Below are 23920 nucleotides of genomic sequence, written 5' to 3'. Positions count from 1 at the left end.
TCTAGCAAAAAAAAGCAGGCAGATTAAAAATAAATGGTGGGCAAGGAGACAAGCTAACTCGGCAAAGCCCAATTGTTATGCAATGTATGTTGTGATGAGGGCAAATTATGTGCCTCATGCAATACTGCAGTTCTGTGTCTGGGGTTGTGGCCTTTAGAGGCAGCTCCTGTACTAGGAAATTCCATAGAAAAAGCAATACTTATGCTGGGGGTCTTTTGCTTTGATTTGCGACCAGACAAGGGTCATGTGTGAGTTACACTAGTGAGTAAAGTGTAAAGGCTTTGTTGTGTAGTTGCACCATCCACTCCATACCGAGCAAATTCTCTCACTCAATGTTGTTTCAAAGAGTCAAGGCCCAAATGTGTCCACACTTAAAGAAAAATGTATATACAGGAGGCCGAAAGACCCAACTTTACCACATATTGGAACACGAACTATAGAGTACACAGTGTGCCGTACCAGGCATTCTTTTGCAATGTAACATTACAGCAGAATGGCAGAAGCGATGAAATAAAATCAGAGGTGTTTTACACTCAGACTGACCTAAAAGAACTATAGCTGAGCCCAAATCTCAGAACTGTATTCACTAAGCCAGGAATAAAGTTGCCATCTGGTACTATTTAAGAGGCATATTCAATCTGATTACAATGCTTTCAGGTGTGAGAAGTGTATAATAAATTGCATACCATAGACAACTGGTTGCTAGGACAGTTTACCAAGGGGAGAATCTATGTTAGGAGACCTGAACAGCAGCAACATACTGGTGAGTTTTACCACATAACTAACTACAGAAGCACTGTTGGCAGGTTCTAGGCAGCACATCATGGTTTCAAGGCAAGCTCAGTTCCTTCTTGCAATTTAAGATCAAGCAGCCGGGATATTCTCCACATTCCAAGATCTCCACACCAGTGAGTAAGAGACCACAGATTCTTAGTAGCTGGTGCATTGATATGGAATTCACTGCCCCTACGTAATAAGGATAAAAATACTTGGAATCTTCAGGAAAGATTTTAAAACAATCCTTTGCAGCAACTAATTAGATTTCAGCTTTCTTGTAACATGCCAATTTTTAAAAAAGATGAAGGTCAGACGAGGCAGTCTTACGTGGACAATCTATTATTCATACTCCCACTTACATGTTTCAGAGGGCTCATTGTGTAGGGAGGAAAAAAAGACTGTTACATATGATGTCCAAGGCATTTACAAATGTTGCCCACTGGATAAGAACTATCAAACAAATTTCAACAATTTAAGGTTACCCAGTTTCCTCAGTGGAGATGTTTAATTTTCACCTTTGGTAGGTAGGGAGATTGCGAGTGTTTGACTAAGGGAGTTTTCACCTACAGATATAGGGTAGTGTGAAAATGGTGGATGCAAAAATCCAGGATGTGAAGTCATATTCCACATATATTCCTGTTTATTTCAGTGGGTTCCAGGAACTGAATGATTATAGCCACTGCATGGTCGTGACATGAAAGAGGAGCCTCTACAATGTCAGGGTTTGGTGTTCTGGTATAAGGTAAATCTCAGACTTTTCTTAGCTTAAAGTTTTAAAGTTAGAACATATGGAACTTAAACGCTTCTGTATTTTCCAGCATCTTCTTAAGCAGCTGGATTGGGTGGTGGGAGTCAGGGACAAGAACTAACACAGGCTGTGCAGTTCGTAACTGCAGCCATGCAAGTTAATATTTGGCCACCAGAATCAGTTTGTTTGTCGGAGAAGAGTTATTCTGCATGCTTAATGCTTTTGTGGATGATATCTAGATATATAAATTAAACACTGTATTAAAAAAGGAGATTGGATCCCAATGCTTGATACAAGATCTGATTTCTTGCTTCTGAAATCTCTACAAACTTTCAGACTTGGAAGGTCGGTTTTGCGGATGATCCCGTAAAGTGAGTAGTACGATTCAAGACAGGACGATCTGCCAGTGCTTGGAGGATAGCAGTGTTTTTACTTTCTTGACTGTAGGATGAATGTGCAGTTGAAGAATTGCCTTAAGAGTAGGGGTGTGCAAACATGCAACGATTTTTTTGGCAACCTTCGCAAAGGTTTTTTCAAACTTTTCTGGAGTTTTGCTGAGCTTACAAATGTATCCTTGTAGGAATAAAAAAAAAAAATCACAGAAAATTCGGTTTTGCAGAGCAGTTATACCCATAAGCAGGAGGAATTACTTTGCAAAAAAGTAAAGTTCTTCAGTAAACATTTTGACACAAATTGTCCTTAGTAGGCAAAGTTCTCCAAAGCAAACTTTTAAATCTTTGTGAAGTTTGGTTAACTTTTTAAACCTTTCAGGGCATAACTGAAATTCTGTACACCCCAAGCTGGGAGAAGACTTATGGAGTCATTAGGTGTGTCAGTAAGATCTTCACATAGCTCACTTTTGATTATATTCTAACTTGCTATGGTTTGCTCCTAGATTCATTCATATAAAGGCATGTAACAGATACTCCCCTCTGAATGGCGGGCATGGAATTTCAAAACCAGTGCCTGTCATCAGTGGCCCGATCCTGAGAATTTGCTGCACAAAGTTGACAGGCTATAAAATGGGGAGGTCAGCTGGTCTTCATAAATCTCCTGGGTATAGCACGCCAAACAAGATCCATTGCATATGTAAATTTAACTTGACCCGCTTCAACGGCAACAGTCCAACCTGACTTTCAGGACCAGCCTCCTGTAGAGGGGGACACGAGCAACCACAGCCCGAGTTCAGCCTTGTTGGGTCTCATCTGTGAATTGCAGCCGAACTCCTTTGGCATGATGAGCACTGAACCCGCATCTGGACCTACCCATTGCATTTAGGGTACCTCACTTTGAAAAAGACAACTGTGATATATGAAATCCTTGCATTAATCCCAGCAACTGGTAATTACTAGGGGCATATCCCAGTCCATTGTTATTTTGCCCCATTCAACGCTAGACAAGGACCCACCATATGCAGATCACACCTGGTCCTCTTCCAATGAAAACAGTCGAACCTGAACTGTCAGGCTTCAAAACATGCCACAGGTAAGTGATTTTGATCCAGAACTACACACTGAGTCTGCCCTTGCAGGATCACATGGTTCAGGCATAACACTGCACCCTACTGCCCCACACTGTTTCCACAGAAGCCTTAACAGCCCAGGAGGACCAGTCAAGTGAAGCAGAGAAAGACAGCAGGACCAGTGCTGCCTTCTTGCCAATTTTGCAAATCGAAAGTAGCTCAGACTGTGCACTTCCTTGAGCACTGTCTCCGTTAAGTATATTAACAATTGAGCATATCTGAGGTACAGGAGCAGGTATAGAAACATGGACCAGTGGCTGAAAACATAACTCAAGGGAATGTGTGTTGGAAACCATGGTCCTGACGTACAGTTTCCTCAAATGTCTAGGGCTTAAAGCAGTAAGAGAAGAATGTCCAAGCATGTCGCAGATATCAGAACCAGGTCAATGGAGTGAGTGAGGAGACAGGAGAATGGTGCACATTTTGGAGTGGTGACTGGCAATGCCCTATGTAATAGACAGATGAGAGCAAAGTGGCCCTAAGATCAGATCAAGAAGAACTGCAGCAATGTTGAGATGAAAGTGGAATGCACTTGATCAAACATGAAATGGCTCTTGCTTTGTAGGAATGCTAGATGAAATTGTTCAAGGGCCACAGCCTACCCTCAAAAGAGGAAGAAACAGCACTTCTTAGATCAACACTACTGGAAAAGGCTATCAAGTAGACTGGAAGCATGACTGCTCCTTAAATGTTCTTGCTAGGAAACCGCGGATCAACGTCAGGGATACACTGGGATGTGACAGATTCCAGCCCCGAGCACTGTGACCAAAGCGAGAGAGCATGCTGCCTGACACACGAGATTGCATTGATTGAAACAAAGCTGCATCAGCCCCAGGGATATTGCAATCACTATCCATGATACCACATGCGACTCCCACACAATACCTACGCACAAACAATACACCCACAAACAATACGGATATGCACTCAATACAAAGACTAAAGATAGCTTCGGGGTCCCATTCATGGCCCTCTTCTCTTCGGCTATAAAACAAATCTAGCAGTGTAGATGCACATGGATACGTTGGTAAGCCCAGATCTGAATAATGTGTGAGGCAGTCACAACAGAGCATTCTAGTCTCAGGAGGACCAGAAAGCAAAAATAATCGCTCAACTGCTATTCAAATACTTGATAATCAGACTTTGGCATTAAAGGTAACGATGTAAGCTTTACAAAAACACAAATCAACAACAAATATATATCAAATATATATAGAAATGCCAACAGATTGAAAGAGTAGCTTCCTGCTTCAAATGCCACTTGTCACACGAGTCCAAGGTAAAACAAGGTGCAGTTTTCCAAATACTCGGTGTGTGGGGCAGATCCAGAGAAGCAGCTCACCTCCCTATCGGATGCTACTTTGCCACGTAAATATACTGGAGCTTAGAGCCCGCTGAGTTCCTGCACACTTCTGTGAAAGGCAATGGTCAAGCCACATGGAAAGAGTTCCAAAGAGGCTATACTGTGGAGTGGGTGAAAGATATCGAAATGAACAATACACTCCTGTTCAAAACTTTGTTGTAAGTGGCTGGAGGAGAAAATAGTTGTAGTGAAAATGGAATTAGCGGTCTACTCTGCAAGTGCTCTCTGAGACGGTGGCAGGCTATCGTGACTCCAGTAGGATTTTGTTGCAGGAGCTACTTAGAAGGCTCTCGGCGGAGGGTAGAGGTTAATAGCACACGTGTTGCCTGGCTCACAGGAAGGATCTTGCCACCTCTAGTTTTAACAGCTCTATGCAATGCTCCCAGACTAACATCTCTGATAAAAATAGACATCTTGGAAGCCTTGCCGTGTCGATCGACCAGGAACACACTTCCCCAATCAGCGATCTAATCATCATAAAAACCTGTAGCCACATTGATTATGTCGCTAATAATCAAGTCCATGGTGCTTACAAATTTTCAACCAGTCTGGTCTTCCTGAAAATCCATGGAGTGAGTTTACTATCAACAATAGCAGCACTGGCAAGAACTGTGTAAAGGCAAAAGCTGGGAAACCACACTTGCAATGCTACAATAATGTACAAACAGCTTCAATGTAATGAAAAGCTACAGGCTGAAAGCCTCCCACAAATGGGGTCTATCAGGCTTCGGGAAGCTTCAAAAGGAAGTCCTTGGATGCCTTTGTGTCTGGAAGCTGGTGACAATAAGCCCCACTAACCTACTTTAGCCTTGGCTGGTCTAATGCTGTCAGAATCAATAAGTGTCATTGTGAAACCGTACCGTAGCCCGCGTCGCAGCTGTCGGCCAGGGGCCTTTAGGGACTTGTGCAGGGTGACCAGTCGCAGAGAATCCATTAGAAAAGTGCACCTCTTTTTCACATTAATTGCCCAGACAAGCAGGCAACGGACAGTTATGCGGATAACGAAAAGAGCTGCTGTGCCCCAGCGTATTGTAACCCGGCACAGATCTTCACGCAGAGGAGGCTATGCTAAGCACTTCAGCGGTGTCTGAGCCGGATTACAACATAACACTTTACATTTGGGCCCCACCTGTACTCACCAACAGTCACCCTACAGGATACTGTAAGCCTCACTTGTTGGACTTAGCATACCTTTTTATCCAGAAGGGGTGAGTGGAGAGGTCTGGTAATTTGGAGAGCACACACATAACAGGCTGTCTGGAAGAAATAGTGTGCATCCGGGATGAGCCTACGAGTTAGTTGCACAAATCTTTGCCTTCGTACCCTGGTCTGTCCCGCTAAAGCGCATGGCCTAACCGCTAGATTGGTAATGCCCAGCTGCTAAAAGTAAGTGGAAATCCCAGTGGATATTAAAACACACAGAAAAGGCTTTTTGCATGCCACTGTGACAAAAAAGTAAACCCCACAAGTTCTGCAAACACACCAGTCATGCTACACCTCAGCCCACTAAAAGCCTCATCCGCAGAGGAAGCTGGAACCTGCTATCCATCAGTATGAGTGGGGAGCACAGGCCTATATAGTATTTCTACAGTGTCTTTATACCATAGAATTTAAATCAAATTGCATAAAGGCGCAATGACCGGTAACAGCTGTATCATCGTGAACTGGAAAAATGATAAAATTGTAAAAAGTAAGCAAAAAAAGACTTAAGAAATGGCACAAAAGTCAAGTACAGTTGGCGGCTGCAAACTTCGCTTGAAGAACCTTTCAGAAGGTTGCCACTTTAAGAGCTAATCATTCTGCTACAATGTTTACATCTGGAAGGAAGCAGGGCGTGTCTATTTTTCATAGCTAAACAGCTATATCGGAACAGGATCATACCTGTACCTTACCACTGGGCTCCGACTGAAAAGACACTGACCGCTAGAGACAAACTCTCTTAAAAGTAAGGCCCCAGGTCTTAAATAATCACAGCCTTCTGGACAGGCACTAGTGGAGTGACTGCCTACTTACAGAGACCCCGGGCCAATAGCTTTAGCTGAGTTTTGTAGAATCTGAACAAACTGCAGTTTAGTTAAATCTTAACAAATTACTAGAGTTTCCACATATGTACTAAAGGTATTATTTTACTGCGCTGTTTAGAATTCACAATACTGACATTGTGTATCAATAAAAAACGGGGATTAGCTCATTTTCTGCATTTCTCATTTGTTGCAGTTTTTAGCGAGTTTTTTTTTAAATTTAAAATATGGACTTTCTATGAAATTCAACTTTAAAGCACAATCTTGAGTTATAATCACAATGTGGCACTTGGAGTACTGGAGTAAAATAGGTTGAAGGGTTGAGGACAACCAGTCACGGTATTGTGCCTCCTGACAGCACTTGATAAACTGCACTGAGCATCTGAATCAAGTTAGGGAGGTATAATCCACATAAATGCAGACATAAATATGACATTAAGTATGTGTGCATCAGTTGCCATTTAAACATTTTCGTGGTGTATATTGAGGTTTATTTGAAGGCTGCATTATGGTTGTGCGCTGCACGAACAAACTCAAATAGTATATTTAAAATTGCCATGAAAGCAGTTCTAAAAACTTTTCCGAAATCAAAATGCGAAAAGAATTAGAAAAAAGTCAAAAACCTCCTGAATGTATATGCTGCCAGGTTAAATTCAATTCATTCTTAAACTACAGGAATGCCTAAACCTTCAAAAAATATGAAAGTGTAGAAGTTTTAATAGTTCTGTAAAAACTGAGCTAGGCATGATACCAGCATGTAAAGTTAGAACAGTTTGTAAATTTACAAAATCTAAATTAGGCCCAGAGTCGTCAGCAACCGAAAATTATGAATCGTACTTGGCGACCGAAATTCAGGCTAAACCCCTGCATTCTGTATGGCCTGAAGCACTTGAAATGGCAGAAGGCCTGAATATGTTGCTTTCCAATAATCCAGTTTTGAACTGCTTGACGCCCCAATATCCTCAAAATGGAGAACTATGCGGTCATTCTGAACAGTGGCAGCCATCACAGAGGCCCGGGTTAGCCACAAAAATAGATCTTTTTAGAAATATAGAACATGTCTTCATTTTAGAAAACTCGGTGTGTACTTGGATTCACAGGGAGAAGGCCATTATTCACTAAGTATACACATCTATATCCTACCACAAGACATTAGCTTTCAATATATTCCTGAATAATACACTGAGCGAACCAAGTGGCCAAAAGTCTCAAGGTTGTTATGTTTCATAGCATCCAATTCAAACCACAGGGTATTTATTTTAAAATTGGACATCTCTTCTATATCTTCTCATGCTGGCTACCAAGCTCTTAAACACTGGAAATACCTGTCAGGATTATCAATATCGGCGACGCATGTGTCAATTACCATGGGTGGGGGCGAGGTTGGGGCGGCACCATCTACACATTCTGAACGTTACTCCGGAGATCTCTGCATCGGTACATTATCTGGCGGACCTTATTACCTAGTGTAAGTTCCAACTTCAACTGACACACTAGACAGAATATTCCCCTGACGAGTGCCCAAGCCATAAGCAATCAGCAGCAACTCCCAGCTGGGCCAGACCCTTCTCTAAAAGCACTACAAGAGCATTCACCAGGACCACCCTCCAGCCAAGTGGATGACCTGCCTAGAAAACCCTGCATGCCCAATCTCTATGCAAGTGAATGTCGGGCAGTGTGGATAGTTTTCCCTGCCTCAGAAGCAGGAGATGCCTGGGGTCAATCAAAGTGTGTGCCGGGAAGAGTGGGTGGAGCTTCCCCAGTTTGGCTGGCATGATCGTTCTAGACTGTGTCCGTAAGGCAGTTCAAGGGGCATTCCTTCGCCCCTGGGGCAGGTCCCCACTTGAGGGCTCAAAGCCAGAGGAAGCGAGTTGCCTTTGTCCAGGGTCTGATCAGGAGGTGTAGAAAGAGTAGGAGTGTGGTTAGTAGTTCCCTTAGTGATTCCTTGGCTCTTTTAGGAATTTTGGTTACCGTGAAGTTTTTCTGATGTTTTGCAAAGCATCTTGGGGCTCAGACCCACAGCTGCGCATGAGCAAGGAGACCCACCTCTATAGCACTGAGTACAGAAAGCTTGCATTACAGGGTGAGGAAAGCAGGATTCGCCTTTAGATGGTGAGTCTAAACTGTTAGCACTAAGTTAAGGGAGATTTGGGGTTAGGAGGCAGAATGCTAGCACATCAGGCTGGCGCGGTTCACCACACAGAGCTCTCATACGGTAATCTTCATCAACAAGCCGAAAAGCAAGCGCAATAGATGGAAGGGTCCAGGGACTGGAGTGGACTGCAGAGGTTCTAGAGCTATCATGACATCAAGCTGAATACGTGACAGCTGGATGAGCCCCTTCGTGGGCTGGGTACCTGGAGGCTCCACGGAACCAAGTTACAGCAGACACTAATGCAAGACCGAGCAAGGCAGCCTAAGAAGGCAGGCTGCAGGAGGAGACAAGAAAAGAGGGTGAGGAAGAAAAAGTAAGCACACCAGAAAACACCACAGAGTCACAAGAGCATGCAGTATCCAGTGTTGCCTGCACAATGGGCAGTAGGCTAAACATTAGGCACTTTCACTCATGACGTGAGGGGCAGCAGGGGCCAGTTCTGCTCCTGTCTGCCGCTGTGCTCACAAAGGTGATTTTAAGCAAAAAAATTAAATTAATGAAACACTACTATGACCTAGCCTCTGTACTGTTAACAATGTTTAATTCTTGCTCTGTACTTTATGTGCACTTTTCTGCAGACTGCTATTGGCGTGTTTGCAATACTCAGTAAAATCAAAATTTAAAGCCTTCATCACCAAATGATGGAAAAAGTAGGTCTTTTAAAAAAACACTTTATTTTGTGCTCTAAGCGGTCAAACCATTTTTAAAAGTGAAAATGTTTTAGTGTACCAGCTGTGAAAATACATGTTCTACACAAGGAGGTAAGTGAAGTAATTTGTGCTTTCTCAGAGCTGACCAGGCTAGGGTAGCACCCTAATCCCATATCATCATTGACACTGTAATTCCACTCCTGGTTTTTCACGTGACATAGAATGGTAGCCTTGTAAGAAAAGAGGGTGACTAAAGCATGGCTGTAGGGGCGTCACACCTCCAAAATATTTTTTACCACTGATGAGTACTGTGCGACCATCAACTTTCTGGTTTTTACTTCTGTTAAGGGTAAACTGGATGGTGATGCGTCAAGGAAGATGCCCCTTGCTGTCGGGATGACCTCCTTGTGGTGCAGGCTAGGCCTAGATGTAGGGTGCCAGCAGCCTCAACCCGCAGGGAGAAAATAACAATTCTGAAAGATAGCGTAAATGCCAAGGTGTGAATGATGTGCCAAGGCACAATGAATCACTTTTAAATGTCGTCCACTATTGTCCAGTCGCTAAATTTATAAACAACAAGACTATGAGAAGATGTTCCTTTGAGCACACGTTTATGTTAAGGATCAGGAAAATGAAAGTACTCTCTTTTTATTTATTGGTTTATTTTATTTTCCTGTTTGTGTTTTACAGTTAAAAGGGCTAGTCAGCTTGTCTGTTGTATCCAAAATAATTAGTATATTTTTAAACTGTTGTGACCACAAAAACACACCTAATTAAAGATAAACTAGCATTTGTACAAAAAACTGTTGATGAAGCAAATAATCCAGTAATTAGCACCGAAAGCGAGTTCTGTTTACAAGGCATAGGACAGGCATACCAAATATATAAAAACTGGATTAATGGTGTTTACGTGCTTTCTTAGCTATCAAGAGTACATTGTAGGAAGGACAGGAAGAGATAGAGGAGGACGAACAAGCAAACACAATGTAGACCTTCAAGCACACGACTGTGGTCATAGGCACATGTAGCCACACATATGAAGCCACAGAGAGGGTTCAGCATTACACACTGTTAAAACTAGCTCCACTCCTAGGCAGACCGTTATTCAAGAGGCAGCTGGAACATATTACAGAATCTCTTCCGGGTGAATTCCGTCCTGCAGCCTGTAATGCATGTATCATGTTGTTTTTGTCCCTCTTTTCCAAATCAAATACACAAAAGTATGGGAGGAATGCTTGCAATTTGTCTAACCACAGGCAATCTCTCAGGGTAGCATCCCAACCCATCGTTCTTTTGCTCACCACGCACCTCAGTTTGGACCCAGCTATATGCAAATTAGACTTGACCCTGCCCCTCATGATAACATTTCATCCCAAACTATCAAGCCAGGTCCTCTTGGGTAGTCCTAAAAGTAGCCATGGGTATGCACAGATGTGGGTCCTTTGCTCACTGTGCCACTAGAACAAAGTTACACTCTACACTAGCTTGTGTCCGATTCAGAGAGGGAACAGTGGGTTGGAATGCTACTCCGAGCAATTGCCAGTGGTTAGACTTATTACAAGCATCCTCCCATCACCTTCTGTTTCTTCGTTGTACCACCTCTTTTTTAATGTTGTCAGCAATTTAGCCAAATTTACAGCGATCCCCCTCCACTAACCAGAGATAAACCTAGTATAAGAGACCTAAGTGAGCACTTGCTGATTGAATAGTCCTATTAACTAGGTGTCAACTGTGGTCAGAGCTCCAACTTGGATTTGCTAGGTTTGGACAACATTTCAACTTTAGGAAGACTGCTATGCTTCCTTGCAAATCACTGTGCTGCTAAGGGGCAGCTCTATATTCGAATGAACTATACAGGACAGTTTATGTACTAACAACCTGGAACCAGTGACTCGTACCACTATATGCTGTGAGTCAGCTAAGTACATCAGCAAACCAAGATGACAACGCTGACTCAGTACCTGCTTAGAGAAAGGTACCAGTGCAATAACAAAGAGTTATAGGACACTTTAAAAGGAACAACAGATAAGCAACAAGCATTTGCAATGCAACAGGTCTCGCGTTTGCTCGGGTTAGAGATATTAACGTTGTACATTTCTTACGGGAGTTTTCTTGCCACACAAACTGAAAATAAAAAGCAAAACAGTTGACATAAGCGAGCCGATTCCAAGCCCTCCCGTGAGCGCGAAGGATAGCGACAAAAGGAAAAAGAAGTTAGCTCGGAGCCAAAGTTATAGGCAAATGTGCCATTATCCATGTAACAGGGTCGATGTTTAAGGTGGTAACAAAACCGCCCTAAGGAGGGACAAAATTAAAGCAGTTACCAATGAAAACAAAGGATCTTTGAAAGGAAAGCCCATGAACAAGTGATAGTGATGGTCGTTGTGGTGGGCGTGGTTAGAAGCTCATATACATACCAACACGTCAGGAAATCAGCGCTTGCGCGCTGGTATACTCGACCTAAAAATTAATGCAAGCCAGTATCTCAGGGCAGAGCAGAAGGAGAATTATTAACAAAAAAAACTGTGAGGACTCAATTTCCCCCCCTCTCTTGCACTAAAGCAGGGGACTTTTTAAGTGTGTGAGCAGACAAACAAAGCCATTTTTGGATTACAAATACCTGAGCCTCCATCCTCAAGCAGCAGTGTAGGTATGTATGAAAGCATGTTTTGGATATATATTATTCATTAAAAACGTGAATACAAATTTGTAGGTTAAGCCTTACAGTCCAAGTTGGTGGTGGAGAGTGACGGGTCAAGGGAGGAGTATCCAAGTAGAGCAAGGTATAGGCAGTGAAATCGGGCATCACCGGTGGGGGACAGAGAGCTTTTATTTATTTTATTTTAAGGAGGTAAGTCAGACAGCACATGCAAGCAGCGAGGGTTGCACTTGCGCAGGGCCCGAGCTCCACTTATCACTTTATATGAGCAACAAACCCAGAGATCTTAGAAGTTCTTTCCCAAAAAAGGGTGCTATAAGAAATGGGGCTGTGTGAAGGAGCTGTCCAGCTTGGTAGTGAGCTAATAGGCTGACCACCACTGCTTCTGTGACTGATTAAAAGCATATTCCTAATGTAGGACACCCACTTTTATACTTCAGAGATTCGAGATAAAACCCACAGTAATTTCATGAGGTAAGGTGAAGCCTCTGGAAATGGCAGAGACTGACTACTGCAGCTTGCACCTGGATCCTGGGGTATAACCCATAAACAAAGCGCTTCAAGTGGAACATGGGGTGTGCTAGGGATCATGGATGAACCATCAAATCCTCCAGACATCATTTGGAATACGGTTCCCCATTTGTGTGCTGCTCCCCATAACTTGGGTATCTCTCTGCAACAGAACCTCAATGTCCAATGGCAAATGTGCTGAAATTTGAGTTTGCTTCAGGGAGTCTTTTGACTAAACAGGTCTACATATATGAACATATATTTTATCCTCCGAAATTAACAATACAAAGAGCTGGAAGACTTTCGGGTGCTATCATGCAGGGGGTAAAATATTGCAAAATTGGTAGGTAAACTTCAATAGCTTGCAAACAAAACAAAAAACAAAAAAAAAAAATGTTTTAAAAAAAGTGCTTCCCTGTGACAGTTGTTCTTGAGACACATTTTCGGTGCTGTCAGTGTTGCGGGGGCAGCAGCCACCTCGTGCAGTGCACTCACTGCTCGCTAGGTTGCCGAGAGCCGCGCGAGTGCAGGTCAGGGCAACGGCTCGCCATGGAGGAGGAGACAGGCTGCAATTCCACTAATGGAGAAATCCTGATGAGTATAAGCTGTCCTGGTAAATCCTGAGGTAATTACAGCACATTCAACACCCCCACCATCTGTCGGATTACCAGTTAAACCCCAACTTCCGCAACAGACCCCAGCATGACCAGGGTCGGGTGAGAAGGAGGATGCCACCAGCCTCACAATCCAGTGCCCTCTACATGCACCATATTTAAACAAGGATTGGTAAAGGCAATAGGTCTCGTCTATGAGCGCTTTGGTAATGATTTTTAGCCACGCATTTAAACAGTGGGGCTTAAAATCAGTTTCCTCCTCTCAGGCTATTCCCCCCTCTAAATTGCCACATCCCACAATCCGTTCCCTGTCCGCTGGAGCGGAGTAGGTGGAGGAACGATGTACAGACGGAGGCAGGAGAAACGGACACAGGGCTGGAGAGAGGACAGGGAAGAGGGGATGGGGAGCACAGGAACAAAAAGGGTGGGAGGGGCTGGGGCAAGATTACAGACAACAGAGAGTGGTCAGGAGGTGCAGAGGAAGCACAAAGACAACGAAAGGTGAGCAGGAGGGGCTGAGGGAAGCACAAAGACAACAGAAGGTGGCCGTGAGGGGCTGGCAGAAGCACACAAGATGCAGGGTGGGCGGGACAGTAATGGGATATAATGGAGGAAGGAGAGGTACATGAGGAAGACAGCCAGAAAACACATGTATTCTCATAGTGTGCTTAAATTTAAAGAAAGAAAATAGTGCCTGAAAAAGAAAGTACTGGAAGGACAAAGTAAGGCATCCAAGCATCAGGTGAGGTACAAACGGAAGAAGAGGAAGGAAAGCCTACAGAAGCAGAAGAATAAAAAATAAAACCAGATGAGTGTCGATGAAGCCAGCATCTAATGGGCAGCATCTAAGCCCAGTGTTAGGTTAAAAAAAAAATAAGGCCTTGCATAAGACCTAAATAGCGTGCACTGTATGACAATCACTCCCAAAATTCTTATGAAAGGGGGGTCGCACAAAAACACTTCTGGTCATTACACCGGAGCCCTAACGTAAAACACAAGCACTGGCAAAGAGGGCTTGGTTCCAAAAGGCAGAGCTAAAAACTGACAATGCTTCTGGCCATTCGAACAGAAAGGCACACATGACGGTCTTGCAATGGGTTTTCTATTAACCCAGCTACTGCGTCTGTCAAAACAAAGTGCACCCATTCTTATGTACCGTTCTAAAATGGCTGACAGCCAATTTATAGAAGTAAATTAAAAGTAAAGCAAAAGAAAACAAAAAGCGCTCCTGTCTAAGCTCCTGAGCTCTCAAAAAAATAGAAAGAAATCAGGGAGCAAAATGAAGCTCAAAAGAGCCCAGTAGTACTTTTTAGCTGCTGGGAACTCATTAACAAAGTGAATAAGTTAAGTGGAGGAGAGGGACAAGGAAACATGTGCATTTCCATGGAGTGCGGATATATGAAGAAACAAAAAAAAAAGAGTCCCCACAAGCCAGCAGTGAAATGAAACAACTAATCCAGTCGCAACACAGACCGAAAGGCTCCTGGGCGGGACAAACACATGGGAAATCAGGAGGAAAGCCATTGAATCTAGACACCAGATACACAATAAAACCACCCAATCATTTAGCAAGGGGCTGACCAACGTGCACTCTAAGTATATGATACGCATTTTGAGTAACAGGTATGCCAACATACAACTAAATCTGTCTGTGACCGAATCCAAATAATTTCTTCAGATCCAACTAACACATCCGTCTTTACAAAACTTGGACATACCCTCTATTTTCAACACAAAGTGGCTGTCACTGGTGGTATGCAGCCTTATATTACCTGTCCTCTAACAAAGCAAACCCCCTCAAGTCCAGAATCTCACAAGCAGGACTCAACCATCTGGCTACATTGCAACAAATTCAGTTTTCCACAGGTGTCGCCAGCAACCACTAAGCCTCATCAAAAGTCGCCTTGCTACTTTGCCAAACCCATGAAAGAAGGAGAGCCTCAAAGGGATGGGTTGTTATGATGGAGGGTATTTTCCCTCCATCCATGAAAGCTAAGTTCTCTTAGCTTTCACTGCGGTCTCCAGAACTTGATGCTTGCCCTTGCAAGTTGATGCTGTGTAAAAGATGCACAAGGCTTAAGAGTGTGTGATCTTAAAGACTGCTGCCCAACAGTAAAAGATTATTTCACAGATTTTTAGGACATTCACATATTAAATGGAGTAGCTGTAAATGCTAAATGCTGACATAATCAATAGTTATCCTGCAAATTGGCATAAACACCCCCAAGACCAAAACTATAGCAGATGCATGCAAATGTGCAACCAGATCACATCTGCTTTTCTTTATTCACAACCAAATCAAGCATGTCTAGTCATAACAAGCACAAGCCAAATACAGAAAGTTATCAGAGAAACTGGTACAATTATCAGTTCCAAGGCAGCTAAGAATAGGTGAAGCATTTCTACTTCTGGCTGAAGTTCCCTCTGGCTTCTTGGAGCTATAACCTGTAACCACACATGCCTGGATTGGACATCCATATTTTTAAAGAGCCACATTAGAATTGGCGTGCCTGACCAAGAGTGGCAAGTCATCCACCCTACTAGAAGCAGGCAGGCAAAAGTCAAAAGAACCAGGATCTTGACGCTAACTAGGGTAAGCTGTGTAATTGCTACCTATGCTGTTTCTGGTGGTTGGTCGGGCTTGGTTCCCCCTATCTGCATCTTCTAGAATTGCAGTGAACCCATGTATGTTCCTTACACCCTCAAACGGCCTGGATTCTGTGCAATGTGTTGAGAAGGTCCGAGTTCAAATGTACAGCACTGCCTAGATAAAACGAATCCTTCACAGCACAAGAAATATTACCATTGGCAACAGAAAACGCAAACAAATCCCATATAGTCAGAATCTATATACTCATGTTGCTGTCCCTCTTACAAAGGGTACAGAGAAGGGGGTCCTACATCTGCGCACGAGAAAGAGCGCTCTTCGGCAGGCCCTGTATTTCCCATCAGACACAGTGGCAATCTCTTACCTTGCGTTCCTCCTCTTCTTCATCTTCAATACGTCTTGGGCTCCCAGAGCTGGAGAAGGTAGGTCCCTGGGAGTAGTACTGCGAGCTGCGATAGCCGTCACGCCGCAGCTTGTCGCACTCTGCAAGGGTGGGAAGACAGGTAGAGGTTTAAATGAGCAGCATGCAAGTCCTCTAGGAAGCAGCATGTACAGATACATCTTATGCACATCCATGCCAATGCACAGGCTGAGCAGCGGAAGTACACACAACGGATGCTTCAGTAAAATGGTTTTTCAGGTTTATAAACAAATCTGTAGACATACAGGGCGACACCACGATGGCTGCAGATTTAGGGGTAATCGAACATGGCAAAGCACTGGGCACGAGGAAGAGTAGCAGGCTGCTTGCATGCGTTTTGAGCCCTTGTGATTTTGGTGACATCTGTTAAAGGCTAGGATTGAGCCCCCCACACCTCCAGTCACTAAGCCCTTGTTCTCAAACTCCAGTCCCTTGCTACAGTGCAATTGCATAGCATCCCAATGACAGCGTGGGATTGGTGGTTTTCTGGTGCTTCAGAGTTCTACGCCACACATCCACCAGAATGATCAAACAAACACTGGCAAAGCCAATAGGTTTGGCACTGCCTGCCAGCCTTTTAGCTTGGTCAATGCATGTTTATGTTTAGTCATGTTTTTTTGTAAATGTTTGAGCTTGTAGGCCCTCTAAAATATATAAAAACATAATTTGGTCTCAAAAAGGCGCACCTCGCCATAGTATTTCTCAGCAGTCAAGGGAGCTACTTTGTACGCAGATGTGCTACTTGTGAAAGAGCACAAAGCCGCCGGTCACAGTGAAGTGAGCCAAAGGCTTAAGTTGGCAGATCAACTGCCCTGTAGTGGAAGGAAAATCTGAGAACACACCAATGGATGAAGGGGGCTGGCTTAATTATAATTATTTTATATATATATATATATATATATATATATATATATATATATATATATATATAGTAGTGAAAGCATGCGTTTTTGCTGTTATACCTAAAAAAGTACTTGTCATGGGCAGACAAGTATTAGGCCTCACTTCAGCATACCGGGGCAGCTCCTCGGGCAGAGAGCTTGTTAGGCATCCTCTTCAACAGAAGCCTGAAACTGGGTTACCAGAGCAACTTATTCCCTGAGCTCGCTCTGACGAGTGGCTAGATTCTGTATCACTGCCCTGCTGGTTACCGTTTCAAGTGATGCCCAGTTTTTTCTCATTGTCTGCTACATTTTCTTTTCTAACTTCAACCTTTTATAGAAGGATCAAACTCTAGGCGCTAGACCTAACATTTCAGCTCCTGGTGTGTTCACTGCACAGCATAAAACATAACTAAAAACATGGAAAGACATGTTGGTATCTACTTATGAACTTTAAGATAAGATGCCAGATTGGGGGGTTCACTGTGAAGTGCCACATTCTTCATAGCAGTCTGGTATAGCAGGCATGACAGGCTCAAGAAGATCCTGTACCAAATAGCTCAACAAGCTGTCGGAGTTCGACATCTTATCTACGTCAGGGAAGCATGCATCGCCGCGGGGCACACCCAGAGGGCACAATGGGAAGGGCATGGGGCTGGTGTCTAGGAATTCTGAGACAGGGTGCCAGATAACTTCAGGCAAGTAGGAGAAAAAAACCTTACCCCGTATCTTCAAACAACGGAAGGATTAGGGAGACAGAGACCTGCTATAAAACAGGAAGACAAAACACCGAACGAATTCTGCCTAGGAGGCTTTGATGTTCATGCTTCCAGCCTTGTTACTGTTCCCTCGGCTTTCACTGAACATCTTTCTGCTCGCCCACCTTTCATCTAATGTTTTCATACAGAGGCTCAGCTAGTGTCCCTCCCCGAAGCACACAACGGGAGAAAATCCTATGTTAACAGCCATCTCTTTCTATGTTGTTGTGCTTTACTTAATCGAGTATTTGACTTCAAGATCAAAGCACAGAACAAACTGCCAGCTGTTCTTTCATACCCACACAAAGTAAAGAAGAGAAAAAGTTCTGGGGAGTGCTCTAATCATTTTGAAAGCCACCTTTACTCTTGCATGTCTCTCCACAGAAGTAATTGGCATCTTTTTCACTCCATAAATCGCTAGAAGGCAAATGGACAGAAAGTATGAGCCTCTCTGTACTCCAGCAAAGGTAAGGGCAGGCAAGTGCATGCATGCTGCTTCAGTGAAGAGTGATGTCAGTCATCGCGAGCCCTCTCATAGCAGGAAGGAGCTGCGGCGCGCTTGCATGCTTGGTTGGTTTTGCCCACCGGTTTCAGATCTGAGGTGGATAGTCTGCAGGAGGCCTGCTCCTGGACTTCGGGAGAAACAGACAGCAGGCACTGTAGAGGATACGGCGAGGGAGCTACTTCTTCCCTACCACATTAACCCTGGAAAACCTGATTACTTTACTTTTAAACAGGTCCAAGAAAAATAGAACATCAATTCTTGCCCTACGCAGAGGGTAAAGAAAGTGAAGATGGATCCCTAAATGAAAGATTATGCAGACGTATGAGCAATGCTCATTTTGCGGCCGACCTCCTTACCACCACATGCAGCACCACCGTGCGGACCATAACAAATGAGGTTTGGCAAAGTGAAAATGGCCACTGATCTTCAGGGTGCATACATCATAGTGAACAGTTGTAATGAGCACTTCAGAGGTCTTCTGATCATAATAGAGAGCACAACCTTTGCCAGGTTGGCACAGTTGAACGCGTGAAGTGTTTTTTTGCTGAGCCAAATATGAGGATTCCAGCCCAGTTCATAATGAGGAAGTGGTGAATGGCTGAGGTGTGTCGCAGCCTAAATGATCCACCCAAAACAAACTATTAAACCAGGGAACCTGACTGACCATCATCAATAAGGTGAAGGACTTTGATACACCTTGGGTGGTTCGCTCAGTACTGACAAACATTAAACACTACATTTGGGCTGTTTTGCTTCATAACCTACTTCAAAAACACGTAGGTGCGTCGCATTATTAGACTCCAGCACAGTGGTGAAAGTACTGACCCAACCGTGGATAGACCGGGCAAGGCTCTCCTTACATTCATTTGGAAACATCTGACACATGCTGCAGGAGGCTGGGGTAGGCCCCAGGCCACCCTCCTGGCCAAGGTAAATGATGCATCTACTGGCCTGTGTGTAATAAACTTGGTCCGAGTTACCGTTCTTGCAGAATATGCATTAGAACATTTTACCCATAGTGCAATCTTCAAAGGCCAACCTCCAAACGAAACCAGAACTACCTACAGGGCAATTTCCAAAGCCCCAAAATACACTAAAAGTAGAAATGAATTCCTCAACCTTTTCTGTGGAAAACCAAAGCCCACAAATTGTACAACGGAGTCTCCGGACTAACGACTGCAGGCGATGTAAGATGATTTGTGGCCTAACAAGTTTTTGGGGTGGCAAACAGGAGATAAAAAAACTGGAAATGTTAGGCCGACATTTCATAAACTCTAAATGCTCTTCAGTGAGGTAGATTCTTTCTGACGAGAGGTGTAGGTATTTATGTTAGGAGGCGTCCCTGGCTGCAGCACAGAAACAAAGGACTGCAAAGCCCACACCACGTGGCAAATGCTTCCACGGGCACTCGGCGGTGTTTTCTCCTCTGGGAGCAAAACGCTAGTTCTTGGGCTCGGACACAGAATGTTTTGGACAGCGGAGCAGGGACGCCGCCGGCAGCAAACCTGTGTGTGGGGATTTCGACTGAAGTCAGTGGAGCATGACACAACTGACTGGCAGCACAGATCGTTTTGCTGAGCTAACTTCAGAGCAGTTCATTCAAATCAAATGTTTCTCTCTCCACTTATAGGAATGGAGGACTGTCCTGGAATGTTTTGGCTCTTTCTAAGGTTCCTATTTAGACTCATTCTAGGTGTCAATAAAACCTCTGGCCATCTCAGACTCAGCACATGCGCCTCTCAGAGCAACTCCTAATCCTAAACGTCTTCAGCAAGGGTTCTCTAGTGACCCGTTTCAAACTGCCGATCTCCGACGACTCGATGCAGGTTGGATGGCGTTCTAGATACTTCCAGAACCAACCTGACAGTCACACTTAAGTTTGGATTTCCTAATGAACACTGCATGCTCATACACAGGCTTCCGGCATCCAAGGGATGCATTTTGCGTAGAGTTGGCGTAGTCAGAAATGGTGTCACATGGAGCCAGTCTAACGAAAGCCTAAAACCTCTGGTATCATACTATCTCTGAAGGCGGAGCCCATCGAGCCAGGGATGAAGCTTCTAGCCAATCATTCTGAGGAGAGGCATTAATTCACTGATGGTGACCTCAGCAGGGGAATCTAGGCACATGGAAGACAAGAGGTCCTGTGCTTGGCCACGCTAAAGAGGAACTCTGCACAAGTTCAGTGAGATGCTGGTGATGGAGAGGCAGTAGTGGTCTCAGCCAGCACTTGAATAAATCAATACATAGTCCCAAGTAGGCCATCCATAGCTCTTTGCCAAGTGTCAGCTGAAAATAAGCACTTATAGTAGCAACACCTAAACTAAACAACTCAATATTTACTAATCGTAGAAAGGTCAAACCCCTCGCCGAGCTATCTATGTGTGTTCTTCACAAGGAGCTATACTTTCCATGCTGGCTCCATCATTTCCAGCAGTGCAGCTAGTGAAATCCAGAGGGAGACAATGCAAACATGAAACTTGATGGGAGGGGAAAACACTGCAGATACATAAGAATTAAATGACCGTCTAGAAAACTCAAGTCCACGAAGACTATGGGAGCCATCAGTGACGCAAACCCGAGTGGTAATGAGGTATTACCCATCTAGGGATTTCTGACTTTCTTATTCTGTCATTTTGGTTATTTGTATACTCTAAAGATCTGACAATAAGTGAAAATGACAATTTTAATGATAAGTCTCGAAATAAAGTTGCACTGAGATATTATTTTGGACCCCCTCCCCAATAGCGATACATGTGTTATCTCATCAGGATATTGCTAAAAGTGGTTTTACAGGAATAAGACAAAATAATAGAATTCGCCAGGAAAAAATGCACATTTGGAATAAGTAAATTAGTTGAAAAGAAACCCTGGCAACAATGTCAGAGAGTGGCTGCAGATTAAGTCACTGCATACAAACAAGCTTTAGCAAAGCCAACAGGTCTTGCCTAAGAAGTTATTGCCTTTACCAATATGTTCTAGCCATGTTGCACACCAGTGTGGCTGCTGTTCAACATGGCTAAAAGTTAGTGGCGTAGAGGAGAGTGGCATGGAGTGCTGCTAAGTGTGGAGCGTCGCAAAGAGGTGTGGTGTAGACTGCAGTGTAGCAGAGTGGAATGGCGTGGAGTGCATTGGCATATAGTGCTGCAGAATATAGAGGCGTAGAGTGCAGTGGCATAGGGTGCAGTGGCATTGAATTCAATGACATACTATGCAGCATTGAAGAATACAGTGGGGTAGATTAGAGTGTTGCATAGTAGAGTGCAGTGGTGTACAGTACAGTGGTGCAGAGTAGAGTGGCATAGAGTGCAGTGGCATAGAGTGCTGCAGAGTAGCAAAGAATGATGCAGAGTACAGTATAGTGGCATAGAGTGCAGTGACAAAGAGTGGAGTGCTGCAGAGTGCATTTGCATGAAATGCAGTAGTGCTGAGTGAAGTAACGTTCAGTAGCGTAGAGTGCAGTGGTGTAGATTGGCAAAGTGTATTGGCGTAAAGTGAAGTAGTGCAGAGTAGAGCGCAGTGGCGTAGAGTGGCATGGCACAGAGTAGAGTGGGACTGATGTGTAGTACATTCGTATGGAGTGTTGGAGAGGACAGTGACGTAGAGTGCAGTGGCATAGAGTTGAGCAGCTTAGAATTCAATAGTGTACAATACAGCATCAAAATGCAGTGACGTAAATTAGAGTGGTGCATATTAGAGTGTAGTGGCGCAGACTGTAGTAACAGAGTACAATGGCACAGAATGCTGCAGAGTGCAGTGGCGCAGAGTGGAGTGATGCAGAGCTCAGTGGCAAAGAGTGCAGTGGCCTAAAGGAGAGTGGCATAGATAGCAGTATCGCAGTGTACAGTGGAGCAGAGCAAAGTGCAGTGGTGCAGAGTGAGTGATGTAGCATGTAGTGTTTTGGAATAGAATGGCAGAGCGCAGTGACAGAGTGGAATGGCTCACAGTGGAGTACAGTGGCTTAGAGTGCCGTGGCATAGAGTAGCTTGTTTCAGAGTTGAGTGCATTGGTGCACAATAGATTAGAGTGACATACAGTGGATTGGCATAGAGTGAGGGGATGTAGAGTGGTACAAAGTAGAGTGCATTGGCATAGAGCACAGTTGAGTGGAGTGTTGTAGAGCAGTGTTACAGAGTGGTGTAGAGTGGAGTGGCATAGAGTTTAGTGGCATAGAGCTGAGTGGTGCAGAATAGATTAGAGAGCTGTACAGTGAAGTGGTTCAGAGTAGAGTGCAGTGCCATGGAGTGGTGCAAAATAGAATAGAGTGGGGTATTGCTTAGTGTGGTAGCACACTACCGCTACAGGTAACACATTTTCAACTGAAATTACCATTACATTTGCACAGGCACAAAGTTTTTCCAAGAAAACTTTTCAGTTTGCAAATACTTGCACAGTTCATTTAAATGTTGTTGTGTGCTAGGAAAAAACCCTTTCCTACCCCCAGTATCCAACAAGATTGTCACACAAATCCTCTCACTTTGATGTTAGAGAAAGAAAAGTAAACATTATGCTCCCCTGGAAGAGAGAGCCTGATATTCAACATCTGTCTTTGAATGCACAGCAAATGTGATTTACAGGCCTGTTTAAAGAAAGAAGCACTTGTGGAAGAATAGAAGGCGAGGTAGTGTAAAAAGGCTTTGCTCCTTGGGAGGGACAAACTCACTCCGTACAGCCTAAAACAAATAAAGTCAGAAAATGTGAGCCATAAACCACAAAGTCAATGGTAAGCAATGGGTGGAATGTATTCCCAGAAAAGCTTTTTGAACGTCCCCAAAATGTCTTTAGCAAACCACACAGCTACACTGCCTGGTAGGCTTCGACATAAAAAGAGCACATATAGCAAATATAATAAGAAGGTGCAAGGTGGGTACAGCTTACTGAGAGCCTATTGAGTATTTTCTGAGGATATGACCGCGCAAGTCAGTAAGCATTAGCAAAGTAAGTGGGTTTTACATTCTCACTTGAATGCTAACAAAGCAATAACAGGATGCCTGCTGCAGTGCAAAACTTGTTTCGTATGTAAAATACATGGAAGTATTGAAAGTGTGGTGAGGAAATGTACTTTTCAGATTTAAAATCGCCCATCGTAAATGGAAGTGGATGCACACACCCAAACAGCTAACAGAGAGAAGGTGAAACTAAAATGCTTCTATTGGATGATCCAAGATGTGACTGACATTGTTTCAAGCCAATGACTGAATGTTTCTGAGCTACATAAGCTACTGACTGAAGAAGGTGGAACCACAGCTGTTCAAGTGTACACAGAATACAATATGTACAACATGACTGGCACAAGCGACCTTACATAAATCAAAAAAGCAAAGAAGTGCAAGAGTTTTTTTCCAAACGCTGCAAATGTCATTCTTGCATCGTATACTTTTTGAGTGCAAGCTTGCTAACAGAATTATGTAGCGCCAGATAAGGCCACATGCACATCCTGTCGGAAACTGTTATGAGGGACTTCAGACAAAAGACTTATTATCTGTGGACAAACAAAATCATTCAGGTTTGACTAAAATTAGTATTTGTTCCTTATGCTGCCGGATTCTTATAAAAAAATAACGCATGGGGTGAGAATACCATTAATGTTAGCTTGTAATCATTCTACAAGAGAGTTATTTAATTTAAGTGAAGGCGGTGGGAGCCAGGGTGGAATACATTTTCTTCAAGATCTCTAAAGATAAGGTCTTCTTGAATCTTTCTCCAAGAACTCGGTCAAGGCATAGAC

General features: G+C 43.8%; 1 protein-coding gene across 10 annotated transcripts in view; it reads right to left on the bottom strand.

The window, feature by feature from the left end:
* NHSL1 (NHS like 1) overlaps positions 1–23920 on the bottom strand; it is a 409363-nt gene that overhangs the window by 20961 nt on the left and 364482 nt on the right. For all 10 annotated transcript variants that reach the window (XM_069234321.1, XM_069234322.1, XM_069234320.1 and 7 more), the window contains one exon: positions 15992–16110. In XM_069234321.1, coding sequence (XP_069090422.1) covers positions 15992–16110 — 119 coding nt within the window. The remainder of the gene's footprint in view (positions 1–15991; positions 16111–23920) is intronic.

This window comes from Pleurodeles waltl, chromosome 5, assembly GCF_031143425.1.
Source record: "Pleurodeles waltl isolate 20211129_DDA chromosome 5, aPleWal1.hap1.20221129, whole genome shotgun sequence".
Classification (NCBI taxonomy): Eukaryota; Metazoa; Chordata; class Amphibia; order Caudata; family Salamandridae; genus Pleurodeles; species Pleurodeles waltl.
This window is presented reverse-complemented; position numbering and strand designations above follow the sequence as displayed.